Genomic DNA, 13998 nt, shown 5'->3' on the forward strand with positions numbered 1-13998 from the left:
GGCACCAGGAGTTCCTGGGGAGCTCTGCCCAGCAGCTCCTGTGCAGGTGGGCACCAGGAGAGGCACCAGGACTTCCTGGGGAGCTCTGCCCAGCAGCTCCTGTGCAGGTGGGCACCTGGAGAGGCACCTGGAGTTCCTGGGGAGCTCTGCCCAGCAGCTCCTGTGCAGGTGGGCACCAGGAGTTCCTGGGGAGCTCTGCCCAGTGGCTCCTGTGCAGGTGGGCACCAGGAGAGGCACCAGGAGTTCCTGGGGAGCTCTGCCCTGCAGCTCCTGTGCAGGTGGGCACCTGGAGAGGCACCTGGAGTTCCTGGGGAGCTCTGCCCAGCAGCTCCTGTGCAGGTGGGCACCAGGAGAGGCACCTGGAGAGGCACCAGGAGTTCCTGGGGAGCTCTGCCCAGAAGCTCCTGTGCAGGTGGGCACCTGGAGAGGCACCAGGAGAGGCACCAGGAGTTCCTGGCAAGCTCTGCCCAGCAGCTCCTGTGCAGGTGGGCACCTGGAGAGGCACCTGAGGAGGGAGGTTCAGAGCCTGCTCTGGTTTGGTGCCTGTCAGTGTGGGCTGCAGGAGGAGCCCTGACTCTGGCTGTGCTTTGGGACCTCAGGATGACCCCAGGGCTGCCTCTCCTGCGCTGCTGTGACCCCTCCCTGCCTCTGCTGAGGACAAGCACGGGGTGATGTAATTTGGACATGGCCTGTGCATGTCCCTGCACAGACCTGAGTTCGTCCTCGGTCACTTGTGAGCGTTTTCTGCAGTGGCCCCACATTGTTGTTTGTTGTTCCCAGTGCTCCGAAACACTCCAGGAAATGCAGCAAACACCCCAGCCCTGGTTCCCATCCTGTCCAGGAGCTGACCTCTGGCAGTGGTTAGAATCAGCTGCAGTATGTGGTCAGTTGATAATTACAGTACATTGTGTTTACTGAGCTCGCTGGGGCTGTGGTGCCTTGGAGGAGTGATTGGTGGATCCTGGAATTTGCCATTTGCAGCTGATGGACTCCTGGGAGCCCCAAGGGGCGTGTGGAAAAGTCAGATGTTGTGAGGGCCCTTCCAGCCACCATTCCTATGGCTGTGGTGTTTCTAGAAAGGAGTTTTTGTGCCTTGTCTAGCTCAGTGTTACCTGGGGCCATGCTGACAGCTCACCTGTGCCTTTTCCACCTGGCACAAGCCTGTCCCTGATGGTGTGGGGACCTGCCCCTGATGTCCTGACCAAGCATGCTGCACAGCAGCAGGGACAGCTCTCTGGGCTGCTGCTTTCCTTGTGTTTCTCCTTTGTTGGCCCTTCTGGACCTGCCCCACAAACTCAAGTGTCTGCTGCAAGCTGCTCCAGGTGACTTCCCTGTGGTGCTGGGCTTCAGAGCCCGAGGGGAGCTGTTATTGTAGGAAACAGGCAATGTGTGATCTGTGTTCTCTGCAGGAGGGAGGAGAGCAGTGGGGTCCCAAAAGCTAAATCAGTGATCAACCTGAACTCATTCATGCCTTTTTTCATGTACCCTCATCCCTTGTCACCATCATATTTTCTGAAAAATCCCCTTGCCCAGGATTCCTCTCCTGGGAAGCTGAGAAGCCTCAGAGAAAAAGGAAAACAATAATTATCTGATTTGCTTCTCCTGTGTTTTGCTGCTTTGGAATGTGTTTGGACATTGTTTACCAACAGGTGGTTGTTTCATTGGTTTCATGTGAATTGTTTTTACTTATTGGGCAATTGTGGCCAAGTTGTGTGAGGCTCTGGAGAGTCATGAGTTTTTTGTTAGTATCTTTAGCCTTCTGTCTGTATCCTTTCTGTATTCTCTATTATAGTATTCTTTAATATAATATAGATCATAAAATAATAAATGAGCCTTCTAAGCATGTCAGATTTGTCACTTCTCACCTTTGTCGGGGCACCCCGCAAATACAAGAGCCCCTCGTAGCCCTTCATGGGGATTCTGATCCAGGCAGTGACTGCCCCTGGTGGGATGGGGTGCTGGGTGGGAGCAGGCAGGGTCTCGGGGGGATGCTCTGGGTGTTCCCCAGAGCTGCTGCTGACCCCGTTGTGTCCCTTTGTCTCAGCCTTTCTTCAGGCTCCTGAACCTGCGCAAGCTGGGCCTGAGCGACAATGAGATCCAGAGGCTGCCCCCCGAGGTGGCCAACTTCATGCAGCTGGTGGAGCTGGACATCTCCCGCAACGGTGAGGCCAGAGCTGGGCAGCAGCAGCGCCCAAACCCCACAGTGCCCCCGGGCTGGGGAGAAGCTGTGCCCTTCCTTGCCCTCAGCACTCCTCAGCTCTGACGTGTCTCAGGCTGCCACCACTACCTGCTGTCCCATTTGCTCAGGCCTCTTTTGTTCTTTCACCTGTTTTTTTCCAGACATTCCAGAAATTCCTGAAAGCATCAAGTTCTGCAAATCCCTGGAAATCGCAGACTTCAGTGGGAATCCTCTCTCCAGGTAGGAAGGCACGTGCACCCCGTTAGTCCAGCTGAGAAGGAGAAGTGGAATTGCACATTGTGCCTGGCTTTCTCTGATCTTCATCTTGTAATTGCGTCCCTGTCAAGCCAAGGCTGGGGTTGCCCTGCCTCTTCCAAAGCTGCAGTGTCTGCTCTCCTGGCCCTGGAAGTGTTCCTGGCACTCTCCTGGCACTGGAACACTTGGTGGTGGAGGAGCTGGTTGAGCTCCATCCTCAGGGCCCGGGGCTGTGGGTGATGAGCTGCTGTTGTGCTGGTGCCAACAGTGAGGACTTGTGTCCTCTTGCAATGAGTTTGTCACTCCCTTTGCACTGGTCACAAACCAGAATGCAGAGCGGAAAAAGCCTGCATGCCATCTTCTGCACCCCAGACCCCCTTCTGGGCCCCACTCTCAGCCCTTTTTGCCCCCTCTTAGCCCCTTTTCCACCTCTCTGTTACTCAGAACTGAGGACAGCCATGGTTTGTACCCTTCTTCCCTCAGTGCCCAGAGCTGTGCCCAAGCAGGAATTGTCTTTCAGTACTCTGGAGCTTTTAATACATAAATTTGGGGTTCAGTGTGGCTCCCCTGCCACAGTGAGCCACGTTTCCAGGCACTGGTGTCATGCTGCAGGGGTCCCTGCAGGTGCCACTGTGGCCCCAGGTGTCCCTTTGTGCTCAGGGCAGGTGCTGCCCAGGTTTGAGGCACATTTGACTCTGCTCCCTCTCCTGGTCCCAGGCCCTGCTGGAGTGGGACAGGCTTCCCTCCCTGCTGGTGACAGTCCCTGTACCACAGGAGTCACCAGCACTTCTGCAGCAGGAGTTACTTGTCAGAGCTTTTTCTGCTCAGGGTTCAGATGAGTTGGGGGTGGGTGCTGAGGGGGCTCTATGAGCTGCCTGTGGAAGCAAAGGAATTTCCTCCAGGAATTTCCTTCCAGGGTTTTTCCCTGTTCTGTCACACCTTGGGTGTGTTGTGATGGTGCTTGGCCCTGGGGAATGCTGCAGTGTCATCTGCAGGGATATCCTTTGTTTTGGGCACTTGGAATGCTTGGCAGCCCTCCTTTCCTCAAGAGTAAATGCTCCCATGGCGTGGTTTAGTCTGGGATTTGTGCTCAGGTACTGCAGGGCTGGGTTTGCCATCCTGGGACAGGTAATGTCTGGTGCAAGTGGGTTTTGTGGTCTGGGAAGCAGAGCTTGTCCTGGATCAGCAGCCAGGGTTGGTGATGGTTCCTGTTCTCCTTTCCACACGTTGATGCCAACTGGGATGAGATTGGCTTTGTGGATCTAAGTGTTTTGGGGCATTCTGTGCTTTGCACACAGCATTAACGGGGTCTGTTCGTGTTCTCACAGGCTGCCCGAGGGCTTCACCCAGCTCCGGAGCCTGGGCCACTTGGCCCTGAACGATGTGTCCCTGCAGAGCCTCCCCACTGACATTGGGAAGTGAGTATGGCCTGTTCTGGCAGCCCCTGGGGAGGGGCTGGGCTGGGGACACCTTGCTGCTGGCACCAGGACAGTGGCAGGACCTGGAGGGACAAGCCAGGTGCAGCTTTGGGTTGTTAAAAGAGCTTCCTACTAATCCCAGCTGCTTCTCCTGCTGGGGTTTGTGGCACAGCAAGGATTGATCCAGTCTTCTCAAATCCAGTTTTCCCCTGTGTTCTGAGTGCCCATTTGCCCCTTTCCAAGCAGGTGTGGGCTGCCTGATGATGTTTGATTCAGATTTATGCTGCTGGCCAGCGGCCTCGTGGGGCGCAGTGCCTCTCCCATGGGGTTTGCCTTTCCTCGTGAGAGGGGTTTGACCTTTTTGGGCAGACAGCCCTGTTGTGGCAGCGTGTTCCTTGTCCTGAGTGTGAGCACAGTGTTGTTCCTTGTGGCTGCAGCAAGCACCCGTGTCCACCAGAGCCATTTTCATCGTGTTGCTGTTCACATCTCCATCCACGTGTGCGCATCCATGCATTGCACAGGACACCAGGGGTGGTGCCAAGGGAAGGGACATGAGCAGCCCCTTGTATCCCTGAGCCCTGTCCAGTGAACCTGGCTTTCTTGCTCCCTTTTCTCTTGCAGTTTGGCAAACCTGGTGACTTTGGAGCTGCGTGAGAACCTGCTAAAGACTCTCCCCACGTGAGTGTCTGTCGGGGGGCTGCAGGAGTCTCCTGCCTGGTCCTTCTTGCTGGATTTCCCTCAGGGACCAGTGCAGGCACCATCACTTGGCTTGGGAGGGCTCAGGCTGGGCACAAATAGGCTGCACCTTGCTGGATTTCCTTAAATTGGGGTGAGGAGGGAGAGGATGGTGCAGGCCTGGAGAGCAGCAAAGGATGTTCAGAGCCTGTACTCAGCCTGTGTAAGGATTGATTCAGAATAGGCAGGGTTCCCAAAAAATGCTGCTGGAAATAGTGAGAACCCCATTTTTCCTGAAGAGGTGGAGCAGGCGATGGATTCTTTTGGAAAGAAAGAGAAAACTGTGGATGGGGGTGTAGGAGGAGCTCTGTGCACAGTGAGTCCAGGATTTGAGGAGCACAGCTGAAGGGTCTGTTTTGCTGCTGACATCTGTTCTGTTGGATATCCCTCCTGGTTGTTCTGGATGGGATACCTGCCTCCCCTGCAGCAGACAAAGCTAAGCCAGCAAGGGAGAAGAGGTAAGTGTTGTTCCTCATGCTGGAGTCAGGCATAGGGATGAGTTCCTGGCAGGGAACATGGTTCATGGTGGAGGTGATGCTCTCAGGTGGATGCACGTGGAGAACTGCCCAGTTGCTACTTCAGTCTTTGCTCTGGCCATCAGAGTTTGCTGAGTTTCCTGCCCTCCAGCAGCTCTGTCAGCTCGTTTCCTGCCTGCTTATGCATCCCACTGATGATTCCCCCAGCTTTCCTTGGGTGTCACTGACAGGATTCTGCTGACTCCTTTTTGAGCAGCAGTTGTTTTGGGGCCACCTGAACTCCTCAGTGCAGGTGTGATGTGTGCAGCTGCTGTCACCTGTCCTCAGAGCTCTCTTACAGTTCCTGGCAGGAGCTCAGTTTGTCTGCTGGCACTCCCCCTGTGGGAGCACAGATAAGAATCACAGATGGCCTGGTCTGATGCCAGCCAGCACATCCCTTGTGCCCAGCAGTGGCTCTGTCACAGAAAGGTGACAGGAGGGGACAGCTGAGGTGGTCCCACGTGGAGTGTCACCACAGAGGACAGTCTGGGTTAGAGCTCCTTATCCTGCAACCCCAGGATGGCTTGGCTTGGAAGGGACCTCAGGGCTCATCACGTTCCAGCCCATTATTGCCTTGGGCAGGGACACCTTCCGAGGTGCAGGGAGCTCTGAGCCTCGTCCAGCCTGGCCTTGGACACTCATTCTGGGCTGAGAACTGGCAAGCAGAGGAGTTGGGGTCCTGCTGTGGGCTGCTCTGCTGTCTGTTCTGGGTGCTCACACTGGCAGGTACCACAGCTGGCTTACCCCATGCCAGCAGAGAGGTGCAGCAGCTTCATCCAAGGCTGGCCTTCCAAACTTCAGAGTGTCACTGTGATATTTTCTGAAAAACCTCTTGGCCAGGATTTCTTCTGGGAAGCTAAGAAGCCTCAGAGAAAAATGTAAATAACAATTATCTGATTGCTTCTCCCTGTGTTTTGCTGCTTTAGAATGTGGTAGGTGATTCTTTCATTGGTTCCATGTGGTTGTGTTTTCTTAATAACCAATCACAGCCAATTGTGTCAGACTCTCTGAGGAGTCATGAGTTTTTATTATTCATTCTTCTGTCTGTATCCTTTCTCTTTATTTAGTATAGTTTTAGTATATAATTTCTTTTAATATAATATCATAAAATAATAAATCAACCTTCTGAGAACTTGGAGTCAAATTCTCATCTCTCACATTGTCCTAAAAACCCATCAACACCACAGCAGAGAAGTTAGTGCCAATAGCTTTTGGCCATCTCAGAGCCACCAAGTCTCTGGAGTCCTGAGAACTCAGTCTGTGGCCCACAGCCCTTGGGTTTTTGGGGAGATCTCTCTTGCCCAGTGCTGGGTTTTTGGGGAGATCTCTCTTGCCCAGTGCTCCATGTTGCCCTTTGGTAGTTCTGGGTGCCATCCAGCAGGATGCTTGTAGTGTGCTGTGATGTTTTGGTATTTTCACTGGAAGGTTAATGCAGGCTTGATACTCACTCTGTAATGCAAATTCAGCTTCTTTTCATCTTTCCCCAATTCCCCAAATTCTGTTTTGGGGTGATTTCCAGAAGTAGAACGTGGATCTTGAAGCCAAGGTAGATCTGATCAGAGGTATCAGTTGAGCACAAGGTGGCAATCCATGGCCAAAGCCATTTCAGTGATGCTGTGGGGTTCTCTGCCTGAGGCCCTGGGACTGACTCTGGCTGCACACTGTGCCTAAAAACAGCTCTAAATGAGATCAGGGGGCCTGGCCAAAGAGGAGAATGACTAAAGCAAGAAATGGCTGGTGCTTTGTTGCCAGGGTTCCTGAGCCCAGTGGATAGGTGGGCTTCAGTGCTGAGAGTTTGGGGCAGCATAATGCATCAGGATCCTTTTGGTGTTTTGTTGTTGTAGAGCTTGTGGAAAGGTCCAGCTTGCAGTGACCTTTGTTTGCCAGAATTCCATGTAGTTGGTCAGCCTTCTGATGTTGCCTGAGTTCTGGAATGGTTCAGCTTGTGCAGCTGGTGATCACCCCTCATTTCTCCCATGCAGATGGGATGCAGCCAGAGACTTGGGAAGGGCAGCTCTCCTGGACTCTTATGGAATGGTGGAGGGTGGGTCTACACTGAGACCTTTTGCCAGGTGTCATCAGTGTGGATCCCCCAGGTCACTTGCTCCTGTTTTGGGAATTCAAGCTGTGAAGGAGCAGAGGGACAGTCAGGGCTGTCTGTGGGTTCCCCAGGTCACTTGTTTTGGGAATTCAAGCTGTGAAGGAGCAGAGGGACAGTCAGGGCTGTCTGTGGATCCCCCAGATGTGGATTCCCCAGGTCACTTGCTCCTGTTTTGGGAATTCAAGCTGTGAAGGTGCAGAGGGACAGTCAGGGCTGCATCACCTCCAGAGGAGTTAGGGTTGGTGTACATTCATGGTGAAGGAGTGCTGTGCTACAGGATCCTCTGGGTGAAACTGCTGGTAAACCTTTGCTGGAGTTTATCTCAAAATCCACTGCTGCATGCAGCAGGAAATTCATTTTCCTGAGTAGCCCAGATGTTTTTACAGGCAAGACAGCTCCCTTTTATTGCACTCCCAACAGCCCTGATTTGGGTGGCCTTGAGAGGTGGACCTGTTTCCAGAGAAATATGGGGATTTGTCTATTGGAACAGTTCCTGAAGAGGAGAATGAAGCTGTTCCCTGCTGGGGGAGTGGGCAGGGCTGGCAGCTGGCACACAGTGAGGGGCAGCAGCCCTCTGGGGAGCTGGAGTGGATGGGTCACACTCAGGTGTGGGGACAAATGAGCACCTGGACCATGTCGTGAGAACCCAGCCCTGGGTTTGTGGGACTGCAGGGCTTGCCCAGCCCCAGGTGTGGTGTGTGGGGTGCTCAGGGCTGCTGCTGTGGGTGAGGACAGGTCCTGTGCAGTGCCTTCATCGTGAGCTTCTGTCTGTACACGCTCCCCTCACCCGAGACATCAGGCCACTGTTGTCTTCCCTTCCTCTTCAGAAGCATGAGCATCCTGTTTGGGGAAGGCTGTGGAATTTGTCATTCCTCCCTGTCCCTGCAGCTGTGTGCTCCCCTTGCCCCCCACACATGTCCTGTCCTCTGCTGAGCCCCTCCTGTTGCCTGTCAGTCCGTGCCCAGGTCCCCGTCCTTGCTGTGGAGCAGCAGCCGTGGGAAGGTGTGGCTGCTCAGCTGCTGTGCTTTTAATCAAAGGGAGTGCTGTGGTGGGAGGGCCAGAAGGGAAACTGGTACCAGTGGGGCTGCTGGAGCCTCTGAACCCATTCCCTGGGTGAACAGACTGGCGTGGGGAAGGGAGCAGCTCCACAAAGTGCTGGGCTCAGAGGGACCGTGAGAAAGGCCAGGATCGCCCCACCTGCTGTAGGAGTTGCTGAGATCGTGTGATTTGTGCCATGTGTGTCCCAGGTGCTAACCTTCCGCTCTTTATTTCTTGTTTTATCTCTCTGTCCCCTGTGCCTTGCAGCTCCCTCTCCTTCCTTGTCAAGTTAGAGCAGTTGGATCTCGGTGGCAATGACCTGGAAGTGCTGGTAGGTGAGGGCTGCTGGGGAGGGGCTCGGGTGGTTGGCAGGGGTTTCCACCTCAAATGCAAAGAGATAGGCCCTCAGGTTATTTGGGGAGGTTCTGGTCTGCCCAGCATGGCCCAGTCACCATTCCCAGATGAATTTTCTCTCCATGTGTCAGCCCTTGTGTCTCGTGTCCTGCTGGCCTCACACACTGCCTGCCCTGTCCTTTCCAGGCTCTGGGATGGTGATTCTTCCTGTCTGGCTGCCAAGGATCTTTCCTTTCCAGCAAGGCTCTGGTGCTTCCCTTCTCTGTCCTGCACTGCCCCCAGCTGTTTTTCTTCTCATCCAGCTTCCTGCCTTTCTGCTTTCTGATGTGATTTCTGCCCCACACAGTGCTGGGCCATTCCATGTTGTCCATGGCAGTGAGGGTAGCCCAGTGTAGGGGCTCTCTCCATGGAGGGCTCAGCATGTGGAGAGCAAGGGCACAGTCTCAGAGTTGAGGTTATCTGGGCATTTGGGGCCACCCTGTGGTACTCTGCAATTTGCAGCTGTGGATTAAGCTATTACTGGATCTTCCTCTTTGTGTTCTGGAGTGGGTTTTGGCAGAAACCCTTCAAAGCTGGGAGGCAAAGGGGCTCATGCAGCTTAGCTGTGCACAGGCTGAGCTCACCTGTGAGAACAGGTGTGTGACACTTGAGCCATGCTCCAGTGGGGCAAACTCCAATCCCTGATTGCTTGGGGGGCTGTGGAATGTGCACATGTGTCTGTCACAGCTGATGGTGCCACTGGGTCATCTTGAGCTGGCCAGTGGTACCCAAATGTTCATTTTCATGTCTGAGAGGAGGAAGATGCATTTCTTCTGTAAGGCAAGAATTTCCAACCCCCTGGAATCATGGAATCATTTAAGTTGGAAAAAACATCTGAGACCACTGAATTCAGCCACTCTCCCAGCATTGCCAAGGCCACCACCAACCCATGTCCCCAAGTGCCACATCCACACAGCTGTTAACGTCACCCCGGGGGTGAGGACTCCACCTCTGCCCAGGGCAGCCTGTGCAAGGGCTGGACAGCTCTTTCTGGGAGGAATTTTCCCAATATCCAACCTAAACCTCCCCTGACACCACTTGAGACCTTTTATCCTGTCCTTTGTTCCCTGGGAGCAGAGCCTGACCCCACCTGGCTCCATCCTCCTGCCAGGCAGCTGCAGGAAGCAGCATCTCCCCTGAGCCCCCTTGTGCCCCAGCTCCCTGAGCTGCTCTCCATCAGAGCTGTGCTGCAGGCTCAGTTCTCATTGCTGGTGACACAGTCCTGCTGATGCTGTCAGTGTTTGCCACTGGAGCCATCCCAGCTATTCCCAGTGTGCTGCCAGGGCTGAGAGGCAGAGCAGTGCCTGGCTGTGCAGAGTGGTGTGTTTGCACATCCTCGGGCAGCCTCTCCCTGTCCCTGCAAGGGGCTGATTGATGCCCTGGCTGATGCCCTGGCTGATGCCCTGGCTGATGCCCTCACTGTCCTGTCTCTGCAGCCGGACACTCTGGGCGCGCTCCCGAACCTGCGCGAGCTGTGGCTGGACCGGAACCAGCTCTCAGCACTGCCACCAGTGAGTGTCTGCTCAGCACATCCTTCCCTTCCCTCCCCTCCCCTCCCCTCCCCTCCCCTCCCCTCCCCTCCCCTCCCCTCCCCTCCCCTCCCCTCCCCTTCCCTTCCCTTCCCTTCCCTTCCCTTCCCTTCCCTTCCCTTCCCTTCCCTTCCCTTCCCTTCCCTTCCCTTCCAACTTCCCTAAACTTCCCTTCCCTAAATTTCCCTGCCTTGCTGCTCCCTAAGCCATGTGCACACGCCCAGCCCTGCCCTGTCCTGAGCCACGGGCTCTCCTCTCTCTGCAGGAGCTGGGCAACCTGCGCCGCCTGGTGTGCCTGGACGTGTCTGAGAACAAGCTGGAGCAGCTGCCCAACGAGGTCAGCGGGCTGGTGGCACTGACGGACCTGCTGCTGTCACAGAACCTGCTGGAATGCATTCCCGACGGGATCGGTGAGTGCTGCCAGCTGGGGGTGCTGCAGGGCTTCCTTGGCCAGAAACAGAAACTGGGCTGTGCCAGGGAATCAGGGATTCAGGCACAGCCATAGAGGGCAGGAGCAGTGGGTGGGACAGGTGAGCTCTGCAGGACAGTGCAGGTGCTTTGTCTGTGCCAGGGAATCAGGGATTCAGGCACAGCCATACACAGCGCAGGAGCAGTGGGTGGGACAGGTGAGCTCTGCAGGACAGTGCAGCTGCCTCGTCTGTGCCAGGGAATCAGGGATTCATGGACACAGCCACAGAGGGCAGGAGCAGTGGGTGGGACAGGTGAGCTCTGCAGGACAGTGCAGCTGCCTCGTCTGTGCCAGGGAATCAGGGATTCATGGACACAGCCACACACAGGGCAGGAGCAGTGGGTGGGACAGGTGAGCAGAGCTCTGCAGGACAGTGCAGGTGCTTCATCTGTGCCAGGGAATCAGGGATTCATGGACACAGCCACACACAGGGCAGGAGCAGTGGGTGGGACAGGTGAGCAGAGCTCTGGAGCTCTGCAGGACAGTGCAGGTGCTTTGTCTGTGCCAGGGAATCAGGGATTCATGGACACAGCCATAGAGGGCAGGAGCAGTGGGTGGGACAGGTGAGCTCTGCAGGACAGTGCAGGTGCTTCATCTGTGCCAGGGAATCAGGGATTCATGGACACAGCCATAGAGGGCAGGTGCAGGTGAGCTCTGCAGGACAGTGCAGGTGCCTTGTCTGTGCCAGGGAATCAGGGATTCAGGCACAGCCATAGAGGGCAGGAGCAGTGGGTGGGACAGGTGAGCAGAGCTCTGCAGGACAGTGCAGGTGCTTCATCTGTGCCAGGGAATCAGGGATTCATAGACACAGCCATACACAGGGCAGGAGCAGTGGGTGAGACAGGTGAGCAGAGCTCTGCAGGACAGTGCAGGTGCCTTGTCTGTGCCAGGGAATCAGGGATTCAGGCACAGCCATAGAGGGCAGGAGCAGTGGGTGGGACAGGTGAGCTCTGCAGGACAGTGCAGGTGCTTCATGTGAGCAGGCCTGCTGGGAGGAAAAGCAGAGCCTGCGTGGTTGGGTTGTGTGACCCTGGATAGGATCACAGGTGAGTGTAGAGCAGCATCCTTCTCTCTGGCACAGCTCACACCTAACTTGTCGCCCTGGCCAGGTCAGCTGAAGCAGCTCTCCATCCTCAAGGTGGACCAGAACAGGCTGACAGACATGACAGAGTCGATTGGGGACTGTGAAAACCTGTCTGAGCTCATCCTGACTGAGAACATGCTGACGGTGAGTGCACAGCAGGCACCTGCCTCACAGAATCACAGAATTCATAGAATCACTGTGGAAGAGACCTTCAAGATCATTGAGTCCAACCCACCCCAACACCTCAACTAAACCCTGGCACCCAGTCCACATCCAGGCTTGTTTTAAATGCACCCAGGGATGGTGACTCCACCACCTCCCCAGGCAGAAAATTCCAGAACTTTATCACCCTTTCCATGAAAAACTTTTTCCTAATATCCAACCTGTATTTCCCTTGGTGCAGCTTGAGACTGTGTGCTCTGGTTCTGTCATTCCTGGTGGAAGAGACCAGCCCCACCTGAGCACAGCCACCTTTCAGGAGCTGTAGAGAGTGATAAGCCTCTCCCATGCTGTTCTCTGCATTCAGCTGCAGGGATCCCTTCCCTTCTCCTGCCCTCCCAGCTGAATTCCTGAGCATGCTCCAGCTGCTTCTACAGTTTCAACAAATTCACACAAGTTTGGAAGCTGCTTTCTCTCACTGACTTGTTTCCCCAAAATCATTCTCTGGGATAGCAGGGATGCTGGGATTGCCCATCCCAAAGACCATCCGAGGCTGCATTGCTGAGGGTTTGGGGTGGTGTGATTGAGAATGGCCCTGCTCCAAACCACCTGTGATTTGACTGGTAAAACATGAGGATTGGGAACAGGCAGATAAACAGAAGGGAAGTCTTGACCAGTGGTGCTTGGAGTGTGCTGTGTTGAGAGGAAGAGAGGGCACGGATCAGTCTATGACCCTGAGGGAAAACCTGTCCCAAAGATGTCCCAAAAATGTTTTCCCAAATGTGTCTGTTGGGATGGAAGGCAGCTTGTTCCCCGGGCTGAGGGCTTTGTGCCTTTACCTGTGTGTGTGTTTACCCTTTCCTCTTGTGAGACAGCGTAGAAATTTTCCAGAGTAGAAATGTGTTTTGATTTAGGTGAAATGTACATCTTTAAGTCTGTGGCTTGCTGTTTAGTCTGACTGCCAGTTTAGAAACTGCTTCAGCCAAAAGACAAGAGATAAAGGAGGAGGAGAGGGGCAGACAGAACAAGGCAGCATGACCCAGGAGTTCTTTCTGATAAAGAAGAATTAGCAGCAAATATCACACGAAATCAGTAGAATGAATATGTATGAACCTATTGTGAAGTTGCATGCATATGTATTTGAGAGAGATATAAAAAAATCCGGAGTTCCCAGAGGTACCCATGTCATGTTAGGAGAACAATTCCCGCATGTGTCCAGTGCTGTAATAAACATAGCAGTGTTACAGTTATCCTATAGATAGTATCCTATAGATACTACAGTTATAGTATCCTCTTCAGGCCAGGTCTGATGCGCTCCAGGAGGCCTATAACACACGCAGGATAGCTCAGCTACCCTTGGAGAAACAATAATCAGCAGGATGGCTTCTGTTGCAGTGTTGGAAACAAAAAGGTTTAATAAAAGGCAAAATAGCAAACAGAAAAACAGCCAGGTGCTAGACATTCCTGTTCCTGGTAAAAGCACCTCACAAAAGCAATTAGTTTCTTTGTTCACGTCCTTTTCTAGTGGGACTTTTTGGCTTCTGTCCAATTAGCTAGCCTTAAGTTTGAGGTGGAGTCCCCTGGGTCCTCTGAGGAGTCTTTTCACTTAATCCAGGAGAGAAACTTCTGGACTTCTTTCCCTTTAAGGGGACAAAGGATAGTTTTGTCACTCCATCAACAGAAAGCACGCTCCTACAGACCAGCTTTACAACTTCCACAAAAGTTTGTTTGTTTGCAGCCACTGACTGGGCTCCTTCTCTCCCTCTCAGGCCTTGCCCAAGTCCCTGGGCAAGCTGGCCAAGCTGACCAACCTGAACGTGGACCGGAACCGTCTGACAGCGCTGCCAGCAGAGATCGGAGGCTGTGCCAACCTCAGCGTGCTGTCCCTGCGCGACAACCGCCTGGCACTGCTGCCCCCCGAGCTGGCCAACACCACCGAGCTGCACGTGCTGGACGTGGCTGGCAACAGGTGAGCAGCGTGCCCTTGGGGGTCTGGAAATACAGCAGCTGCCCCTGAAATGGAAACTGGAAACCCCCTCCCTCTGAATTGTCATAAATTTGAAATTAAGGGGCTCTCAGGCAAAGATATGGGAGCAGGAATAACACTTCTTTACTGGGGAAGA

At 54.3% G+C, this 13998-nt stretch overlaps 1 protein-coding gene across 24 annotated transcripts in view; it reads left to right on the top strand.

The window, feature by feature from the left end:
• SCRIB (scribble planar cell polarity protein) overlaps positions 1-13998 on the top strand; it is a 143763-nt gene that overhangs the window by 23911 nt on the left and 105854 nt on the right. For all 24 annotated transcript variants that reach the window (XM_077190247.1, XM_077190208.1, XM_077190296.1 and 21 more), the window contains exons 2-10: positions 2045-2162; positions 2341-2419; positions 3763-3852; positions 4474-4530; positions 8509-8572; positions 10071-10145; positions 10429-10573; positions 11742-11860; positions 13645-13844. In XM_077190247.1, coding sequence (XP_077046362.1) covers positions 2045-2162; positions 2341-2419; positions 3763-3852; positions 4474-4530; positions 8509-8572; positions 10071-10145; positions 10429-10573; positions 11742-11860; positions 13645-13844 — 947 coding nt within the window. The remainder of the gene's footprint in view (positions 1-2044; positions 2163-2340; positions 2420-3762; positions 3853-4473; positions 4531-8508; positions 8573-10070; positions 10146-10428; positions 10574-11741; positions 11861-13644; positions 13845-13998) is intronic.

The sequence above is a fragment of the Agelaius phoeniceus genome, chromosome 1 (assembly GCF_051311805.1).
Source record: "Agelaius phoeniceus isolate bAgePho1 chromosome 1, bAgePho1.hap1, whole genome shotgun sequence".
NCBI lineage: Eukaryota > Metazoa > Chordata > Aves > Passeriformes > Icteridae > Agelaius > Agelaius phoeniceus.